We start from the raw sequence: 15,684 nt of genomic DNA, 5'->3' as shown, positions 1-15,684 counted from the left end.
AGATATAACAGAAAATTACAGCTGTGCCGTTTGGTAGATAAAGTGGTTTAGAATGTGTCTTTCTACTTCCCCACAAGCTTTGAATATTTAATAATTTACAACTTGACTCGATTTCAGCAAAAATATAAAAGTCTCCTCTTAGTTAGAACTCTGAGGCTTGAACCTAAAGCCAAATATGACACAATTATGCTTGTGCACAAAAGCATTCCTAACGTTGAACTTCTCAAAGCACACTGCAAACACAATGAAATTATCAGCAAAAAGTTCAGGACTGGAGGGAGGCACAGACAACCTGAGGATGGTAGCTGCATGTGGGGCTATTATGGGTACCAGGGGGTATGGAGAGAAAGAGAGAGGACAGGAGGGAGGGAGGGAGGGAGGGAGGGAGGGAGAGGGAGAGGAAGATGGAGAGAGAGAAGGGGGAGAGAGAAAAAGGGAGAGAAGGGTAAAGAGGGAAGGAGGGAGAGGGAAGGTAGAAAGAGGGAGGGAGAGGGAGGGAGAGAGAGGGAGGGAGGGAAAGAGAGAGGGAAAGGAGAGACGGGGGAGGGGAAGGGAGAGAGAGGGAAAGGAGAGGGGGAGGGAGGGAGAGGGGGGAAGGAGAAGGGAGGAGAGGGAGAGAGAGGGGGGGAGGGATGGAGGGGGGGAGTGAGGGAGAGAGAGAGAGAGAGAGAGAGAGAGAGAGAGAGAGAGAGAGAGAGAGAGAGAGAGAAGAGCTTCCAGGCCCCACGCCTAGATATTTATGCCAAGGCCATTAACTCTTTTCATACACACTAAGCAATTATTATACACAACAATAAATCTGGAGGGCAGATTGGCCTTGGCAAAGCAATTTAATGTATTCCAATAGTGTCTTAAGTCTTAGGAATCATTTTGTCCTATAAACTTTCTACTTAATTCTTACATGTGGCTTGCTTAGAGGGAGCCAAACCATTTATTTTGCTCCTTGTACAAGAACGGCACAAAACTTAGCATCAACACCCTGAAGTGAAAAAGAATGAACTTTTTCTCAACCTTGTAGTTTTCAGCCTAATACGGAAATCCTTATGCTATAAAAGCAATACAAAAGAAATCTAAAGACTGACCACCTTCTCACTTGTTATTATGTGCATTGCTATTTTCACCACAGGAGCAATGGTGATAGAGTTCTGGCTCTCAGACACCTGAAATAGACCTCTATATTAAAGTTGAATTTTGAACAGTCAAAAACTTCAAAATAGCTTAGCTTAGCTTAGCATTCCTATATCACATTTAACTCTAAGGCATGAAAGTACATTTTGGGAAAGCAATCAGTATACCTGTGAATTAACTTATCATGCATGTATCTGATGTGCACCCAAATATGTCTACCAGTAGTTCTCAGCTTTCCTAATGCTGTGACCCTTTAACACAGTTCTTCATGCTGTGACCTCACAACCACAAATTATTTTGTTGCTAGTATATAACTGCAGTTTTGCTACTTCTATGAACTGTACTGTAAATATCTGATATGCAGGATAAGGATATCAGATATATAACTTCCAGAGGGGTCGAGACCCACAGGTTGAGAACCACTGGTCTATACTGGTTTGTTTGTTTTGCTTGTTTGTTTGTTTGTTGTTACTTCGAAGTACTTATGTTCATCCAACTATGCGAACCAAGCTCCTAGAAATAAGCTGGTCAGATACCAGGATTTGTTTGAGGAAGTGAGAAGCCACTGAAGCACGTTAATTGACATTATTTAATTTATATGTGTACCCTTCCTACTGAGACCCAAAGTCGGCATTAGGAGGCAGGAGATAAAGAGCATGGCTTCACAAGGAGGCCAGTGAAGTAAAGCAGCCCTTGACAGACACCTTGACAATTCTGGTTAGAGGTGGCATCCCCAGGGCTTCCTAATGGCTTAGGAGGGGCAGGAGGGCCTGGGAAGGACTTGCCAGTGTTTCCCTGAGTAACTGGACACAGGGTGCTCCCCTTCATTACAATCGTGTGTGTCTGGGAGAAAGATGGGTTTTAGGAGAAAGAATCGGCACACACATCTGAAAAGAGATACATATGGGTAAGTCCAACTTGGTGTAGACCACATGACAGAGTGAGGCTGGGTAGGAGGGGAAAACAGATTCCTACCATGAAGATAGTCACTGCCATTTGTGACCATAACTGAACATGGCCCATTCCATTTATCTCAGAAGCTAAGCAGGATAATGCCTGGTTAGCATTTGGATGGGAGACACTTACTGCCCAGGAATAGCTCAGCTGCCTCTGCGAAGTACATAGAAGTAAAAACCTGGACCACAGGGAACCAGGCACCCCCTGGCCTATACCAAGAACAGAAAAGACTTCTCAAGGCAACAGTAGGAAAAGCCTGGAAAGGGACATCACACACTCAGAGGGGCATTCAGGAGAGTGCTGCCTTTGTGGCTAGAGCTACAGAAAAAGGAGGCCACAAAAAGCCCTTGCCTCCATCCTGGAGACCAAGTCGTGCAGACTTGGCAGGTGCTTGAGGAGAGCCTTGGAAGGGAGTCTTCACAACACAGGGATTGGAACTTCAAAGAGGAAGCAATGATTTGAGTTCAAATGGAATGAAAACATAAACAGCAATAGTACCATCAGCACGTGTCCTCTGCCGTCATTGTGAGAGGGGCTTGCTTAACACAGGATGAGAGCTTGGGGAATGTCCCGGCCGACCCATGTTCCATGGCATGGCATCCATGCGGGTAGGCCCTGGCCCAGAGAAGGTGTGGCCCTGCTTTAGGTGGTAGCACTGTGATGTGTGCCCCAAGTCTGTGCCTTAAAGAATTCATGAGAGGAAACAGCAATGTAAACAGGTTATGAAGTTCATTCTATGTAATCTGTACTATGATTCATGTGCATCCGTCATACAGAGGGTAGAGAATGCCAGTGGTGGGAACTGAGGCTCACGAGGAGAAACTTCTGGAATGGCTGGGCTCTGAAAGTGGGTCATCTGAACAGATTCACTGCAGAGGAAAGAAAGGGAAAGTCTGTCCTAAGGTGGGCAGGACAGCTGTGGAGACAGAGTCAACATGTGTGAAGGCAGAGGCACTTGCAATCTATAACATGGTAGGGGTCAAGGAAAGTGGCAGAAACTTAGAAGCCCATATCTGAAGGGTTGTATATGCCAAAGGAAAAAAGATGAACACATTCTCCTGTGTGGACAGAGATGGAGAACCTCTCAAAAGCTCAAACGGGAAGCCACAGGGGAGGGAGGTTTGTGTTTTAGATCGGTTGTCCTCATAGTTATGTACAATGGGATTGAAAATAGAATACAGTCAGAGCAAGCAATTTCATGGCCACTTCAGTAGTTCTGTGAAGGATGAATGGAAATTAAAATATGGTGAATGGGGTTAAGGAAGCACTAATATACTAAATATGCAGAAACTAAATTGGAGATGGCCAAAATGGAGGCAGCTTGATGTGGAGATAAAGGAAGAAACTTCAAAGACAAAGAGAGGTAGCCGTGACAAGAGTTTATAGTAAAGATAAGGGGTTCAAGTTTGAATCTGCTGAGGTTGAAATCTGTGGGGGGGTCCATCAGACAACTTAGACCAAGTTCAAGACTCAGCAGAGGGATTTGAATTGGACACACCATTGTTCATTAAAGTTGGCTTCGTTAGGGAGCTGGGGTGATGGTGCAATGGATGGCCCTTGCAAGAGTAATTTTAATGCACTGGTAAGGATAGCATAAGCTGAAATGGGAGAAACTCACAAACCATCCTGAAAAACAAAATAAAACAAAACACAGGAGGACACCATGGACATGTTCTCCCAACATCTATCAAAGTAAGGTCACATGACAACCTTCTGAGGTACTGATGAGGCTTTCAGGCCTTCATCAGTGAACCCAGAGAGCCCACACTTTTTCACGTTGCAAATAGCAGGACCTCTGAAAGGCACCTGGTGTGCAGCAGCAAAAGCTAGGTGTCCAGTGTACTTCCTGTCTGACGGACTCTCCCATTCCTGGACATGGTATGTAATATGCAAATTTACATCATAGCGAACCCTTGAGGAGCAATAAGGACAGGGCTTCCCTCAAACACTGTATTGCAAAGTCTCATGGGAGATTTTGATTAGTAACCATGGGAACAAACCACAAGAAGACATTGCTCCTAACTTCGGAAGACATTAAGCAAGTGAGATGGGTTCAAAGTCAGTTCCAGATACTTTCACCACATGACAACTGCCTATAATTAGCTTTGAGTGTCACACACTTTGCGTTGCACCCATGTTGGGGACTATATGGTAGCCTATCTCTAGATCTATATACACACTTAAATCTACTCAGTTATGGAGTTTCAATCCAATGGCAAGCCTTTCCATCTCTGGCAGAGTTGAGTGCCCACCGGCATCCCTGTGTGATAATATGTCACAGTTCAGAAAAATCTGAGCTTTTGAAAAAAATTTGTGTCTGGGCTCTCTTGTCCCCTGTCATCTCCTTCTATCTTTGAAGCCTCAGCAAGAAAAGATGGGAATAACACCGTTGCTGGAGAGGCCTTCAGAAACCCAGGCATCTAAGGCAACAGTCATGGAACTCACACTTCATTCCCCACACCATACCTTTGGGCTTTTGGCAAAGTAAATAGTAACTTCTCTTTTAACTAGTATGGCCCCATGAAAAACAAACTCGCATGTCACTTATGATGGAAAATCACAAATTTAAAGTGACTAGCCAAATAAATGTTACAAATAAACAAATGTAAACAAATAAATATTATATAATATCATGTCTTCCCACTAACATATGTTTGTAGGATTGCTTAAATTGAAACCTTTATGCATATTTAGGGAACTTTTTCACCATTCCAAATAATATATATTCCTAATTTGAGAGAGTATTACATACAAATTTAGAACTGAGAGAGAATAATGAATTTAAAAATAACAATAATAATGATAATGAACATACTGGAAAAACACTCAGACGATTATGAAGAAAGGAAATATTTTGAAACCAAGTCCTAATATTTGGTCAAATTAAAGCCATCTTGCAAGCTTTTTAAAATAAAGTTTCAATAAAGAAGATAAATTATATATAAAAAGTTGTTTTGGCCATTGATAGCTAAGTACTTAAAAGCCATCATTGTGGATATAAGTACTTGAGGAATATTGTAGTGATTTATGAAAATGTAGACTATAAATAACCTTGTAGCTATCACCACCATCTCAGCACCAACTAAAAGGCAGGCCACGACTTAAGGGTAAGTTTTCTTGCTGTGGATTTAGCTCAGTGGTACAGCCTAGGAAGCACAGGCCCTGGAAAAAATAGTCCCAAGAATGTTCTAGACCCAAGAATGTCCTTCCAGACAAGTCATTCCAACTGAATTAACCTCCTCATAGTCTTCATGTGTCTGTGTTCATTTTTAAGAATTCTGTCTCAAGTAGAACAGATAAATGGTGCAATTTCTACGTATCAGAACATATACGCCACAAACGCATAAGCGAAAACAGACATGGACATTTTCAGATGCAATTGACAAAGAAACAAATGGTCCAGTCCTGATTGTAAACACAGAAAATCCCAGCTACGCACACATCAATGCAGTTACACGCTGTTCATGTTAGCCACAGACACACAAACTCCTATAAAAAGGAGACAAGCAACTCTCTGCACGAATGTTTTATGGACTCTTATTATACAATGTTTAAAACAATCTTAAATTTGTGTGTGTGGTATACACGTGTGTGTGTGTGTGGTGTGCAAGAGCCTGTGTATGTTTGTGTGGGGACCAGAGGTCAACATTGGGGCGTCTTCTTCTGTCTTTCAACACCTTATACTTTGAGGCAGAGCCTCTCACTGGAGCTCACAGTGCCAGTTCATCTCGCTGTCGAGGACACCCAGGGCCCTTTCTCCCCATCGCTCTGGCTGGTATACTTGGTTTCTACGGGGGCTCTGAGGAGCCCAACTCGGCTTCTCATGCTCGCACAGGAAGCACATTACTGAAGCACTTGAGCTCCTTATTATGCAATATTTAAAAACATAAGACACTTTAGGAACAGTCTAGAAATTTGAATGTGGCCCCTTTTGTAGTAGAGACTTTGTACTTATCTAATTTCTGCTAATGTATCTAATTCTGTTGGCTTAGCCAATGATATTGTGGCTTAGCAAGAAAAATCCTTGTCTAAGAAGATATCAAAATATATCTGCAGTGTACTTGCAGGTGGCTCAGGTTGAATTTCAAAATGGTAGAGAGAAGAAGAGAGAAAATGGGAAAGAAAGGTGACAGGGCAGGAGAGAGGGAGCAAGGATGCTCTAATCTGGAAAATCGCATGAGTACAACAGACTCACACATTCCTTATGCTATCTCTTATGTGTTTATACAGTCTTAAACCTGTTTAAAATAAAGTGCTGGAGAGAAGCACATGTCTTATGATTCTAAGTACCTCTTGGTTCAGGACTGCCGGATTGGATGTGATATCTAAGCTGGGACCACTGTCCCAAGTGTGTTCGCCCAGCTGTCTCCATCAGTCCGACAGGATCTCATTTATTTAAATGAGAGGAGAGCGCAGACGTACTCAGGCAGGGGAGATAGGAGAACGGCTTCAAAGTTTGGGAGTCTGCCTGTCACGCAGATGCCACGCTGGGTGAGCATGGGCTCTGCATAGCCTGTTCCACTCTCCCCACTGGCAGCCTGATGGCTATCTGTGGGGAGATGCCGCGAGCCCTCCCAGAGAGTTTGAGTGCAGAGACAAGATAAGGAGCATACAGGAACCCTGCCTGGAAGGGACAAGGATCTCCCTGGGGTTTTCATTTGGATTGGATCACCAGATAGGAGCAGGTAGGGAAGTGGAGGTGATAAAGCCGGAAGCAATGGCAGTCCACAGAGCCTGTTCAGCTTGGAGGAAGGACGGCACGGCAGAATTACAATTGCATCGCTAATGAGTGTGTTTCTCCCACTTATCGTGCCAAAAGAAACACGGACAGAGAGGCGGTACTCTGAAACCGAGGGAAAGGAATAAACATTAATTTTGGAACCCAGAGAGTGAAGGCTCTGAGACCGTATCTTTAAGCAGATAAATGGGGGGCGCTTTGAAAAACTCCTGTTGTGCACAAGTATTTCCCCTACTAACCAGAAGACAAAGCAAAACAGTGCATGCTGACAATACGGAATTAAAAAGACACCCCTACCTAATTTGTTCCCCGACAATATATATATTCTTTTTAATTGACTCCGAGCCAACACGTTGGCTCATACCATCTTACTCCTTTGTCATTATCTCTTTGCCATACCCACAAGTCATAGCTGGGGATTTCAGTGTGCCGTGAAGGTACGCTGAGATTCCAGATCTCAGTAGGACTGGCATGAGAGCCAGTCTCTTCAGTCACAGAGCAGACAATGTCCCAGGGAGACTGGAATTAGTCCTATTTTGCACCATTCAAGCCAAAATGCTACTTATCAGGAACCAAGTAATTGCTAGCTAACGGCTATAGGGAGAAAAAACATTGCATTTCAAACGACACATCTCTTGGCACACGTGATAATAGTAGATAAAGCCATAAAATAGGAAGCTTGGCTATAAGGTGGGGGACTTTTTTTTTTTGAAGGAAGGCAAATGGCAAAGGTGAGAAAGGCGAGTTACCTCATCCGACTGGGAGGGACTGATTCTGGGCATGGGCGACACTTGGGGCGTTTTCAACTGCGTGCTGTTTCCGTCTTGAATGAGCTCCCGGTGCACCGTCTGGATGTGGCTCTGCAGTTCACTCTCAGACTCGAACTTGACATTGCAGCTCGAACAGCGCGTCTTCAGGGCCCCCGCCTTGCCTTTGCTCTCCATGCCACTCACATTCTCACTCTGGCCCAAGCCTGGTCGGCTGGCGCCAGGAGGGAGGCTGAGGCCCGGGCTGCCGCTCTTACTGAGATTCACACAGCCAGCACACAGACCGTAGGGCAGGCCGTTGATGTCAAGTTTCACCAGATCTTGCTTGGAACGGAACTCTTTGAGGCAAGAGGCGCACTTATACAGTTTCTGCACATGCTGGCCACGCCCAGTGGTCTGCACGGTGGACCCATTCCCAGTCTTCTGCATGTGGAAGGTCCCATGGATTTTGAGTTCCAAGGTGGAGGTCACAGTCTGCATGCACACCACGCAGCGAAACCCGGTCAGGGAATTCCTCAGGTCGGGGTGCATCTGGCAGTGCTCCAAAAACTCCTCTTCGCTCTGCAGGGGCATCTTGCAAATGCGACAGTTTCCGGTATCCAGGCTCTTGCTGTGTGTGACTTTGTGTTCCGTGAGAGTTAAAAGGGAAGGGAAGCGCTCGCCACAGATCGGGCACATGTAGTGTTTGACGGGGCCTAAGTGGGTCTGCATATGTTCGCGGAGCCCGTTCTCAGAGAAGAAGGTTCTAGAGCAAACGTTGCACTTGTAATTCCCTTTAATGAGCTCCGCTTTCTTCTTCACGATGGCGCTCTCTCCGGGTCTGATGTTGTGGTCCCGGAGCTGGTGGTTCTGCAGCAGAGTCTCCATGGTGTAGGCCGCCCCACAGATGTCGCAGCCGTACATGGGCTCAGAGCTGTCCACGTCCTCCTCGCTCCCGTCATGGCTGTTGTGGGACTCCTGGCTATTGGTGAGCAAGGTCTGCAGCTCCGCCTCCTCTTTCTGCACCTGCTCCGAGGCCCCGTTGGTGCCGCAGTTGGGGGTCTTGGTTTCAAAGACGCAGTGCTTCTCCCGCAGGTGCTTCTCCAGGAGGATGACGGCGTGGAAGGCCTTGCTGCAGAAGCGGCAGTTGTACTTCTTGCTGTGCGTGGTGATGTGGCACTGCAGCTCCACCTCGGTGCCGAAGGACTCGCCGCAGAAGATGCACTTGTGCACCTTGCCTTGGTTCTCCAGGTGGTTGTGCTTGACGTGCAGCTGCAGGTCGGTCTCGTTGCGGAAGTCCCAGTTGCAGGACGTGCAGCGGTACACCTTCTTCTCGTTGCTGTGTTTCACCGCCAGGTGCAGCTGGATGGAGACCTTCGAGTCGAACACTTCCTGGCAGAGGGTGCACCGGAAGAAGACAAAGGTGTGCATGTCCAGCAGGTGCTTCTGCAGGTCGTCCACTGAGGTGAACTGCTTGTCACAGCTCTCGCAGATGTAGTAAGTGGAGGTGATCATGAAGTGGATGGTCACGTGTTTTAGCAAGGACTCTTGGTTGGGGAATTCTTTGTTACACTGAGGGCAGGTCAGTTTCGGCAGCACGGTGTCCAGATGGGTTTTGAGGTGGGTCTGGAAGCTGTCTAGGGACGTGTACTTAGCACCACACTGATTACAGATATATTCTCCGGCAGGGCGGGCAGGGCCACCTCCCACTGCCTGCATCATCTTAAGAGATGTCTGCTCTATGGCCACAGGAGACAAAGGGCTCAAGGCCCGGGATTTCTTCCCATTGTGAATATAATTCAAGGCCAAGGGAATGTTTTTATGATTCTCCTTAATATGCTTATTCAGTTTAAGAACACTGTTGAATATTGGCGAATTTGTACAATAGGAACAGGAGTAGACTTCAACTACAGGTTCTTTTGGAGTCCCAAGCACAGGGGACCCAAACCGGGAGCCACTGAGGTCACAATGGACCTGTCTTATATGCTCTTCGAGGGAAGAGTCAGTAAGAAACCCCATGTAACAATGGGGACAAAAGAAGGCATTGCTGTCCTTGGCTGCGGGGTTGGCAAACCCATGAGAACACCGGATGTGCTCCTGAAGGGTGTTGAGGTCGTTGACAACTTCGGAACAGAAGTTACACTGGTAAACGATGGCAGGCATGGCCGAGACAATCAGGCCTGGGTCCTGAGCTTCGTGCACTTGCTTAAGGTGTTCGTTTAAGTTATAGAGGGAGGGCAAGACCTCCAAGCAATACTGACAGATATGAGCCTGCTCTGGCTTATCTAAATGCATAGTTTTCAAGTGAATCTGCAGAACTGCCAGACTTGAAAATAACTGCTTGTTGCAGTAAATACAGCTGTAGGTGACCTTCGCCTGCTTACTAGAGGGGCCGGTCAGATCGGAGGTCTGCTGCGCGGCACGTTTCCTCCCTCGGCTCTTTGGAATCGGCGGCGCGGCCTCCACCATGGTTGAGCTGTCCACCGAGAGGTTAGAATCTGGAGTCGTGCTGGACACAGAGGTGTATCCCACGGTGACCAGGGAAGGGCTGTTGCTGTGGTTGCAGGACTCCGGTTGCTGGTGACTGTCCATGTGGCTGTACAGCTCCTCCACAGTGAGGAAGCTCTCGGAGCAGATGCTGCAGGCGTTCTTCTTCTCGCCTCCGTGTACCTGTTCTATGTGGTTCATAAGGGGGGTCTCCTCCATGAACAGTTCGTGGCAGTACACGCACTGGAGGGCTGCGCGGTCCTCATTGGGGGAGCACTCGGGGTGGCACTCTGCAATGTGCTTCTGGAGGTCCTCGGGGAAGTCAAAGCCTTCCTCACACTGGCTGCATTTCTGAGTGTCCTTCATCTTCCAGTCCTCCATCCTTGAGGCAGACTGGGAGCCGTCCTTGCTGCGCTCGTGAACTTGCATGTGCCCGTGCAGGGAACTAGAGGACAGGAACCCGCGGCGGCAAATGGCACACTTGTATGGCTTGTTGGACGTGTGAGTCTTTAAGTGGATCTTCAGGTGATCGCTCCTGGAGAAGGCCGCGTCGCACTCGCTGCAGTGGTACTTCTTGTCCCCCGTGTGGAGCTTGATGTGCCGGTCGCGGCTGCGCTTGTGTTTGAACAGCCGGCTACAGTAGGTGCACTTGAAGGGCAGCTTGTCGCTGTGGCTCTGCTCGTGGTGCTTCAGGTAGCTGAGGCGGCTAAATGACTTGTCACAGAACTGGCACGGGTAAGGCAGTCCAGGGCCACCTTCTTCCTCTCCGAAATCACAGCCTTCTCCATGGCTGGGGGAAGTCTGGTCCTTACTGGAAGGTGAGGAGGCTGGCCAAGAGCAGGTGGGGTCGTCCTCAACATCAACTCCATCTGCAACGAGGGGCAACAGGGAATGTCAGTACACGTTTTGGGAATTCAGGAGTGAGGCACTTGTACCGTTTCAACATGTACACAGACTTGGGCCATCTTGAACCTTTCATGGGGGGAAAAAAAAGGAGAGAGCGTCTGAGTAAGACATTTTCAAATCTGAGCCCCAAGCTTTTATTCATCATTTACTTTTTGCTGGTTCGTGAAATATAAAAAGATATTAAATAGTCCTATGTCTAAATTATCCCTTTATTACTTTTTATCATTTTTCTTTAGAAGTGAGGCATATATTACACATTGACAATTTTATTAAAATACAGATTTTAATATATTTAATGTTTCTTTTGTATTCATTCTAAAATGATTTGCATATTCTGTGAGCATGTGAAGAAGCAAATGAAAAGAGGAAATATTACAGGAGTGATTTAAAATTAATGCAGTCAACCCAGATGTCTAATATTTAATAAAAAATTCCCTCTGCATTTTGCTTGTTTTTCTATAAAAAGGCAATTCTGGAGACCAAAAGTCTTTTATGGGGTTCTTATTGATACAGACCTTATTGCTTTCAGCAAAAAATATTAAAAAGTAAGCACATGAAAGGAGACAGAAAACACAATAATAATTATGTCTGTGTAATGAAAGACAACCAGGTTTTCTTCAATAACTGAAAGATTCAGAAAGTATAGGCCAAAAATGGATTATTAAATGTTAGGAGGAACTGCTAGATATTACATACAGTAGGATCAGCCTGGATCAAGAAAAAAAAATGAGAGTTTCAGGAGCACCAGATTGTAATCGTGTATTTTGTTGGAAAAGTTCAAGAGGTGGCCCACCATTTCTTCCTTCTGTGAAAAGCATCAGTCGCCCGGGCTTCCTTAGCTAAACAGGACCCGCGCTTTGAGGTGAGCAGAGACAAAGCAACTTGTGAAAAACTGGAAACAGGAAAAGTGATAAATGATTATGGTAAATGCCGAGAGATTTATGTGCAACAAAGAACAGACAAACAAGGCTGGCTGCCAGACACCGTTGAGCACGTGATGTGTGAAGGAACTCTACCTTAGATTTACATTAGTGGTGGGCATTTTGGTTACATGATGAACCTCCCGATTTTTTTCTGGTTTCTGTAGCATCCAAGTAAAAAAATACGGCCATCCAAAAACAGGTTGTAAAGATCCTGTTTTGATTTGTATAATTTCTCTCTCAAGGTCAGAAGTTTTAAAAGTGTTCAAAATCCCAACAATGATATTTTTTTTTCAAATGTACAAAAATTAAAGACAATACGGTATAGCTGGTAGATGGGGGTGGGGCAGGCTGACAGCGTTTCTGTTAGAAATGTAGGTTCAATTCGGACATTCCAAAAGTTTTCGATGAGACTAGAATGGAGAAAGTGAAATACTTGCCCGCTAAGGCTCACACGTAGGTGGCAGGGCGACCACAAAAGCACAAACGGGCGGCCTTTATGAAATGAACTCCACATCTGCTTTCTTTAAGGTAACAAGATTTTACTAGATTGTCAGCCTCTTCCTTATCCACAGGAAACAGATGAGGATCGTTCCTTTCCTGCATGGAGAAACTGATGACAAGGCCGTCTCCTATCGATGCCAGATGGCAGCCCTCTCACCCTGAGAAAACAACCAAACACCATTCCTGGATCCCTGCCCGCTGCAACAAAGCAAGCTGAAAACCTCAGATTCTGTCTCCTTGTTTATACGACTCCGTAGCACCTCATGTTTCCAGCTTAGGACCAGGGTTTGATATTAGCAGGTCAAGCCATATGGACACGTCAAACACATACACAGAGAAACTCCTCAACTCATGGCACCATACATGTGGAAGCAAGTACCAAAAACAAAAGCAAAAGCAAGCAAATAAACAAAAAAAAATTTTAAAATGACAGCAGCAAAAATAACCCAAGAGTGATTTAGTTTTCCCTTAAAAAAAATAAAAAGATATGTACGCTTGGTACCCTTGAAATAACCCAAAATTTCAGATTCCTCCAATTGGAATCATTAATAAATTTACTCAGCATTCTAACGTTCCAAATCCTGCCACATTTCACATTTGTCTTTTACATTTTAATCCTGCTGCTTTAATTTAAAATATTTTCAAACACGTCATCTCATTTGCACGTTTTGAGAAAACAGCGAATAAGCATTTGCTGTGCTTCCAGACTGGTAAGAAGTGAACTAGTGAGCCTGAAATTCTAACAAGACGATTCACCGTTCAGTCCTAGACTACGTCTGGGTACGGGGTGTCACTATTGCAGATGTGTGAATAATTGGGGAGCAATGGGCCATGTGAAAATCAAGTGTACAATCCCTGACACCAGGTGTGTGTAAGGAACTGTGAGGCAATGAGCCATCATCACAAAGAGAAAAAGAAGGCACGGTCCTTGACACCCCCGTTTAGGTCGGTTCTTATCTGGGGTCTCTGCTTCACCCCACCTCTTAGGCAAGCGTTCTCTCAAGCTTGACTTTTGATTAACATGTTGAAGGAGATGAACTTCGGATCAAGTTCTGACTGGAGTTCAGAGTGCCGGAAGGCTTTTCTGCCTGCTGCATCCCTCTCGCCTAAGAACACAGCAATGAGCGACAGAACTCATCATCCAGCAGGGCAGGGAGCAAGCGGACTGAGAGGGGGCAGACCTGGAGCCAAGCGTGTTCTTCTGAGGAAGAGAGAGATGGAGGGAGGGAAAGAGGGAGAGAAGAAACAGGGAATATGAACGCATGAATATGACACTGAAGGCCGCTTCTCCAAAGGGTTGATTTTGGCTTTGAAAACAAGATGGTAAAAAGCTCACTGGCCAGTACTATAAACGTGCAGGCACAGAGAGAAGCAAGAGGCTAAGCCTCAGGGCTCAGTCTGCATGCTAATGGTGTCCTGTCCACTCAAGCCTTGCACGGTGGGCGATGTCTGCCTTGCTATCTATGAGGCCTACCTCTTTTTTTCAGAGTTAACTTAAGCAATGCAAACGAACGCTTCAATTGCCAGTAAAAATCTAAGGAAGTCAATTTTATTTTCTGATACATGGAAAAAACTAGGGTGGACTTTGTCAGCTCCAGATCCAGAATGAACTAGAACTTTCCCCCACTTTGCCACTTACTGTCTTCCTGTATTCTGGCAACTCGCAAACATTTCAGTATGAGGTACTTCTGTGTTCTTGTTAAATCTTAGGGTTTGGAACCAGTCACTTCACACTCCTTGACTCTCAGAAAGTGAAGGCAGATCTTACAATGTGGTGTGGGGGGGGGGGGCAGAGGGGAATTTGCTGGGAGCCCACTCCGTGAACTAAGAGGCTTTTTAAGGCTACGAATGTGTGTGCATAGTTAGTGCAGATGCTTTCCTACAGCAGCGGCACTTGCTGAGTTTCACCATTTCCATAAAGCACATTAAAACAAGTGTGTGAACACTCTGAGATGAAAGTCTCTAGCACTCCTGAGACTTTCCGTGGAAAGTAGAGCCGCCTGACTTTTCTCCAAGCAGACAGGAATGCCCGTGATTCAGCAGCCTGAGTAAATAAAAGAGGTCCTTATTTCCTAATTTTGCTGGCTGGCCACACTGCAGTGGCCTCTGAGCAGCTGCCAAAGGGGATGTACAACTGGAGCTACACCCAGCCGCTGAAGGCCTGTCTTTGTTAGCCAGCCAGGCTTTCCCGACCATCTTCTGGCATCGAAACAGCCATATCCTGCAAGGAAGCCCTCCATCTCAGGCTTAGTGGCTCTCCAGCCCGCCTGAGAGGACAGAACACCAGACCCTGCCTCCCCTCTATGGAGGAGGACAGCTGGAAACTCGGTTAGGCGCAGAGCAACACCTGTTCGGTTGTACTATGGGCAAAAGTGCTTACCACACAACGGAACAGTGAAGTCAGCTCCAACTCTCACCACAGCAGAAAGGCTCCAGAGCACAAAGTGCCCTTGTGGTGTTGTGCTGTGGGCCCTCAGCCCCTCACCCGCCAGCCTGGGAGTATCAGGCAAAGACGGAGAGGAGTCTTCTCCCAGCTACTGCACATGGAGCCACAGACAAGCTTGGCAGAGCTACCCCATCATCCAAAGGAGCAAGATAGCCTACGTTTATAGTCTGAAGGTCCCAGCCTTCCAAATATAATAAATGCAGCCAGAAATATCATGCCAAAAGAAAGAAGATAAGAGTGTATTCAGGAATGTCAGGAGTGTGATCCCGTCTCATTTCAACACTGTTAAGCCAGTCTCGGTGTAAGACCCAGACTCTGAGGCCAGAAACCAAGCCTGTTGGGTCAACACCTCTATTATGGGCGATGTGAAAAGATTAAGAAGAAACTAAAGTTATAGAATTCATTGAATTACCCCCAGGGTTAAATAAATTAGAGAGCTAGGTAAAATGGCTCAGTGAGTAAAGAAAGTGTCTTGCAACCTGAAGTTTTTAATTCAATCTCAAGTACCCCTTTGCAAATAGATATGTAAGTAAGCAGATGGACGGATGGATGGATGGATGGATAGATAGATAGATAGATAGATAGATAGATAGATAGATAGATAGATAGATAGATACACAGACAAACATGATGGCTATGATTCTATGGGTCTATGGGTCTATGGTTCTATGGTTCTGTGTGCACCTGTAATCCCAGTGGGGGGCGGAGGGGTTGACACAGAAAAAGCCCTAGAGCTTGAGAGCCAGCCACTGAACCAAAGCCACGCATTCCACATTCATGAAAGATTGTTTCTGTTTCCGAAAAACAAGGTGGATAGCCATTGAGGAGCAGTCAAGGTCATCCACTGCCTCC

General features: G+C 45.9%; 1 protein-coding gene across 3 annotated transcripts in view; it reads right to left on the bottom strand.

Moving 5' to 3' along the window:
• Window positions 1–15,684, bottom strand: part of ZNF521 (zinc finger protein 521) — a 289,791-nt gene that overhangs the window by 150,974 nt on the left and 123,133 nt on the right. For all 3 annotated transcript variants that reach the window (XM_084779755.1, XM_084779753.1, XM_084779754.1), the window contains one exon: window positions 7,573–10,925. In XM_084779755.1, coding sequence (XP_084635881.1) covers window positions 7,573–10,485 — 2,913 coding nt within the window. In that variant the 5' untranslated portion in view covers window positions 10,486–10,925. The remainder of the gene's footprint in view (window positions 1–7,572; window positions 10,926–15,684) is intronic.

The sequence above is a fragment of the Acomys minous genome (genome assembly GCF_964271855.1).
Source record: "Acomys minous genome assembly, chromosome: 4".
In the NCBI taxonomy this organism is placed as follows: domain Eukaryota; kingdom Metazoa; phylum Chordata; class Mammalia; order Rodentia; family Muridae; genus Acomys; species Acomys minous.
The sequence above is the reverse complement of the archived record's forward strand: the minus strand, read 5'-3'. Positions and strand labels throughout refer to the sequence as shown.